Source organism: Botrytis porri (assembly GCF_014898465.1).
Source record: "Botrytis porri strain MUCL 3234 chromosome Unknown BPOR_023, whole genome shotgun sequence".
Taxonomy (NCBI): domain Eukaryota; kingdom Fungi; phylum Ascomycota; class Leotiomycetes; order Helotiales; family Sclerotiniaceae; genus Botrytis; species Botrytis porri.
Genome location: NW_024066097.1, coordinates 292977 through 298976, shown reverse-complemented (window position 1 = coordinate 298976; position 6000 = coordinate 292977). Strand labels below are relative to the sequence as shown.

General features: G+C 35.9%; 1 protein-coding gene across 1 annotated transcript; it reads right to left on the bottom strand.

The window, feature by feature from the left end:
• Positions 1 to 3388: 3388 nt before the first annotated feature.
• EAF01_011665 (uncharacterized protein) lies at positions 3389 to 4113 on the bottom strand (the record flags this gene model as incomplete). The annotated part of the gene is made up of 2 exons (XM_038919923.1): positions 3389 to 3776; positions 3830 to 4113. 2 exons carry the CDS (start codon positions 4111 to 4113, stop codon positions 3389 to 3391), a joined length of 672 nt encoding a protein of 223 aa, XP_038764627.1.
• Between the last annotated feature and the right edge of the window lie 1887 nt (positions 4114 to 6000).

The window sequence follows — 6000 nt, the reverse complement described above, 5'->3', positions numbered from 1 at the left end:
ATTAGTATGTTATATTGTGCTAGTCTTAGCACTGAATGAGCAAATAGTGAACAGCTTGCTCTATTTGATTCTCAAGGCTAAAGTAAGATTACAGCTGCGGATTGGGGTGCTGAGAATGTTATTGGGGTGAATGTCTCCAATTCACCTCCAAGCCTGATATCTAGAATTTCCAACACCAATTCAAATATAAAAGATCTCCCTCGAGTCTTCTATTTCGTGATTGTGTATCGAGAAATAAGATCAGGAAGCTTTCTTCTAATGGGCTGGTAAGGTATATACTTTACTTTACTTACGTAGTCGTGTGAAGTATGAAGTAAAAAATGCTCGAGGTAGTTATTACATGCTGGTGTATAGTCTATGGGGTAATTATTGTGTATTTGTATTTATACTATCGCAAGCTTTCTTTGTCGCTGTTAACGAGTGAGAGGAGAGATCTGTACAATGGCAGCGATATGAGAGTTTTGTCGCCATTCCCCCATCTTTAAAATCGCTTTTTTCTGTCTCGGTTTCCCTCTCTTCTCCTCCCGAAGAAGAAGCCAGAGAAACCCAAAGATTAAGCCCTGAAGTCCCGGCGTATTAACCGCAGAACTTCTTTGAGATTCCTTAAGTCCTTCGACTCTCGGGACATTGCATATAAATTCGTGGAAGTGGTCGACCTTAAATACTCACAATTTGAAACCTCGCAAGATCATCCACTTTTACTATTTTTCACCTTTTGCTTCACAGACACAGAGCTAGAGTTCGCTTATGTAAAGAGGTGTTATTAGACGAGACTATTCTTAGATTCTTCAGAAACTCAAGATATCAAAACAGCTATTGGCAAATCAGGTCTCGTTTTCTGAGTTGCGAAATCACTCTGTGGAGTTTTTGTCTGGTTGAATTTTGATATATCAGATCTAGATATCTAACCATCTGATCGCGGATTTATCATCTAATATATACAAGAGTTCCACTGCCGATTCCTTTCCCTTTTACTATCAACATCGACATTCAATGCCCAAAATTTGAATATTTTAACATATCTCCAGGGAAGAAGTATATATGCGAACGCTTTCTTTATTGTACTTTACTATATTTCAACAGGTTTTTCAACTGAGCATAATCATAAGTCCGAGCTTGATTTTTGAGCACTCGAAGGTTTCGAGAGCCTTGTATCCAAAGTATTCTGAGAAAATATGTGAATGGGATTCACAACAAGTCGGGCGATAAATGGATCTACTGATGTGTGAATGGGATTCACTACAAGTCAGGCTAAAATAGATTAATCTCGCATGTTATCTTAACTTAAGCATGGATTCTGTGTACATAAAACACCACCGAATGCTCTAAATTTAATCTGCCATCAAGAGTGAGCTTTACCAATTAACCAGGCAAGACGAGGACTTTTGTGGCGAAATTTCGAGATCGTAGAGTAGAATAGATGGTATTGTATATTCACGATGACTGAATATTAGATGCTAAAGATTTATTTTGATATATCGACGGTAGGTACCTACTTGTAGTGATGGTGGTGTCCCCTCTTCTCGCCAAATGACAATACGAAGCGAAGAATGACAAAACCTCTTAGATTCCTATCATCCCACAACCAAGAACCACAAGCAAATCACAAGCAAAATCACAATTACGCTATCAATTAATCAAACACACAATATATCATGAACTTCATTCCCCACAAAAGAACAACAAAGGTCCCCTCCAACAGTCGTTATATTTACAGGTACATGACAATATCCTGTCTTTTGAAATTTATACGAGATAGAATGGATATAGGTTCTGGTTGAATACTTTCGAATTTGTTACTTGAACTCTATTATATATTTCGTAGATAGATATGAGGGGTATACATATCAAGCGAGCTCTTGGTCATGAATTCACTCACATGTCCTCATCCACCTCATCTCATCCATCCTATCCCATGTCCAAACTGACCCCACTTCTCTAGCACTCCTATATAAACACCTACCCATTACAACTCGATATCCGAATCAGCACCCCAAATTCCGAAGCGAAAAATTTACCAGATATATGCACTATCATCTCCTCAAACTCATAACATCAATCAATCACTTCCTCTTTCTAGGCTCTACAATAGCCCTCCTATTTCATTTTCATTTTCGTCCTCACCGTTAAAACTCCTTGAATGTCATGAGATCATATCCGATTTCTCAACGACAACAATAAAAACAATGACAACAAAATAAATTCTCGACAACAGTAACAATAATGACAATATTCCATGAAACATAGAACACGAATCAAGAAACATTCTACCCACCCATCGCGACATCAACCCATACATCAATTCACATCAACTCAAACTCAAACTCTATTTTCCCAGTCTTTTAGCGCATGATGAATGAGTATTGTATTTCTATTTATGTGTGAGTACTTGATAATTATCCATATAACCCTGCCTACAAGCTGTACATGATTACATATTTCAATTTTTCAATATCAAATTAAGAGAATGTAACTATATCATAGTATCAATTTTCTGTTATACTCATCACCGATTATTACTTATTACTAATTACTTATTATTCATTACTTATTGCCCGTTACCCGTTACTCATTAAGCGAGTCTATATATAGGTAGTTATCTCCTCAGCACTACTTGTTACATATTACTCAGAATCATTACTCAATTCATTAAGCGAGTCAATACCCAAACACTTCAACTTAATTTTCAATGATAAACTACTTAATTTAAAAAAATTAAAGTTGAGCTAGTCTCAAGGGATACATACAATTTCCCACACTGTCCAACCGAAGTGAATCGAATTGAATCGATCTCCTTCTTTATTCTCAATCTGTGAGTAGGTAGGTAGGTAGGCAAATATTCTCCAATCCCTTTTTTTATATCAGAAATGAGATAAATCCGCGCAAAACATCTATCGTTTCATCGAAAATATCTTATTTCCATTGCTAAATCTGCTTTCTCGGTATAGATATATTATCGATGTCTATTCCCCTGGACCCTAATTACCATCCAATTACTCAGATACGAATTCTAATTTCAGATGGAAACTCTATATTTGGAGAGCGAGTGTAATTCACACCATGATCAACATTTCGTCATATTATAAAGCCGATTAGCGCAGTTTTGACATTCTGATTATCACTCTGCCACTCCCTAAATCTCAAACCATCCCGATAAATACTCGTTCCTCCCTTCCCTTCCCTTCCCTTCCCTTTTCTTCTCTTCTCTTTCATCTAGCAATTACCCAACAACCGTAGATTGGTAGCTCAAAGTGTCTCTACGTGAAACGACCCTCTTCGAAATTATACCAGTACCATGGCATACAGTTTCGTGTCGCAGTTGGATAGATATTTCTCCGTACATGAAAGTTATATCCATATCCCGATTCCTCCACTTTTCATTCCACTCTCAATGAATTACAAGAATCCTAAGCGACAACGGCCGTACCAATTTTTCCCAACGTTCAACTTCCCAATACCTTTTCGGTTGTGCCTGCTCCGGGTCGTTAGAGCCTCCAGTAAAAGTTTCTATATCCGATTTATCAGTTGAATTGTCCTCATCAGAATAATCATCAGAAGATTCATCAGAGAAATTCCCTTTCCAATCCTGCAATTCCCCTCCCCAATCGTCCAGATCATACCCTCCATCATACTCATCTTCATCATATCCTCCCTCATCATCCAGACTCTCACTCTGAGTTCGCAATCCCAATTTCCACCATTTTTCATCTCCTCCTCCACCTCCTGGAAAAAATTTTCTCTCTCTCTTTCTTCTCTCTCCAAGTATTCGTATACATCTTTCAATTCATAACGCTTCGAATCTCTATCCAAAACACTCCCTCCCACAAACCTAACATGTTTCACCACCTCCCTCTCCTTCTCCTTCTCCTTCTCCTTCTCCTTCTCCTTCTCCTTCTCCTTCTCCTTCTCCTTCTCCTTCTCCTTCTCCTTCTCCTTTTCCTTCTCCCTCTTCATTCCTATCCCATCCACATCTGTTCTGAAAAGCATCACATCCGCATCTCTCACCACATGTAACTGATCATAATATATCGTATCAAGTGAAAAAACACGATATCTCATATCACGCATCTCTTTGAGCACATTCCCAACAACCATTTCCGTTTTTCCCTTCATGTTCTCTTTGAAGTCCTTCTCTGTTTCCCATTTCCATCGTCATTTCCCTCGCTCTCAAGTTTCGCTAATACTCGCGCTGCTCTCAACAGTGAGTTTCTCATACTTGTGTGAGCATTCTGTCCCACAAAACCCATCTTCGCGTTCATCTCCAATATCTTTTTGTTTTATATGATTTGTTCATTATCTCTATACTCCACATATTGCTCCAAAACCTGTTTTTATTTTCTCAAAACCCTCCTCATTATCCCAATCCCGCAGAATATAATAGGAGTTCTAGAACCTCCTTACTGCACCCTATAAACTTTATAACAAAATCTCTACAATAATGATATTTTTCTATACAAATTAAAAAAGTTATAACTTTTTCAATCTAAAGAATTTTGTTTTTTAAAATTTGAATATAAATAATTAATATTATTCTTTATTGAAAAAAATATATAATTTGTTTTTAATTATTATTGTTTATAAAACATAATATAGTTTACTAGTATATATATTATATTAATACGTATACTACTCTTTTTATATACAAAATTCGTTATATATAATTATACACTTTCTTTATTTATAAATAAAATTTTCTGAAAATTAGATATATAATATTGAAATACATAAATAGTATGAATCTTTAGTAATAAATTGAAAATTCGAATTATTATAATAGTTATTATAAAAAGAAAGAATTTTTTATATAATAAAAATCATAATAATATTAACTTTTTTTAGAATATAATAAGAATATTTAAATAAAATTTAGTATAAAATTTAAATGTTTAACTTTTTATTATTATTTAATATCTTTTTTTTTAAAAGAAATGATGATTAATTATTAAATTATAAATATTAAGATGTTACGGGAGCTGCCTCTAAGGTTACGTGGAAGTGTCTAGAGTTCTTTCGAGGTGGTTTAGATTAAACTTCAAGTAGGAATTCAATAAGGTTGTAATTAGTTGTTACAACGGATTAGTAACAGGCTGTAGAATCACCAACGTATAGGCTATAATGGTACTATAAGCCTCGGTGATTCAGCTGCAGTATACCGGGGGACGCTAGGCACCCAGGAGAGCCTCAGGCACGTATATAGTATTAGTCATAGTATACCCTAGAAACATAGGACATAGTTCCCAGGACAATAGGTCCTAGGAAAGACAGAACACAGTAAGCAAGAAGGCTTCACTAGGATTAGTAATGTCCCAGGGGATTAGCCCCAGGACAAAAGAATAAGCTAGGACACCAAGAGTCACGGGATTAGTGTCCCGTGATGGACAGCTCAGGAACGACAGCGCTCCAGGAGCGCCCGGCTGTCCCAGCTGTCCAAGTAGGACGAAGATCTATATAAGGGAATGGGTTTCATTACAATGTAGAGCTTCGTGCTCAAGAACAATCATTAGTTTCATTACTATAGTTACGAGAATTGCAACCAGTTACAACCTTATTGAATTCCTACTTGAAGTCTAGTCTAAACCACCTCGAGAGATCTCTAGACACTTCCACGTGACCCTAGAGGCAGCTCCCGTAACATTAGTTACAATTCTCATAATTATAGTAATAAAATTAATGATTGTTTTTAAGTATAAAGCTTTATATATAAAAAAACCCTATTCCTTATATAGATCTTCATTCTTTACAAAACTATAAGGCTTTGTTCTACTTAGATCCTTTGGATCTTATAGATCTAGATATTTATTCTTCGATCCTCTAGATCCTCTAGGTCCATTACGTGACCGTTTGGCCATGTGACGCGGTATGTTGGATACCGTTGTAACATAAGAAAAGCTTGATTTTGATATATTTTTAAAGTAGTACATGTACTAATATAATATACGTACTAATAAACTACGTTATAGATTTAAAATTGATAGAATTGAAAATTTCTAACTTTTGATT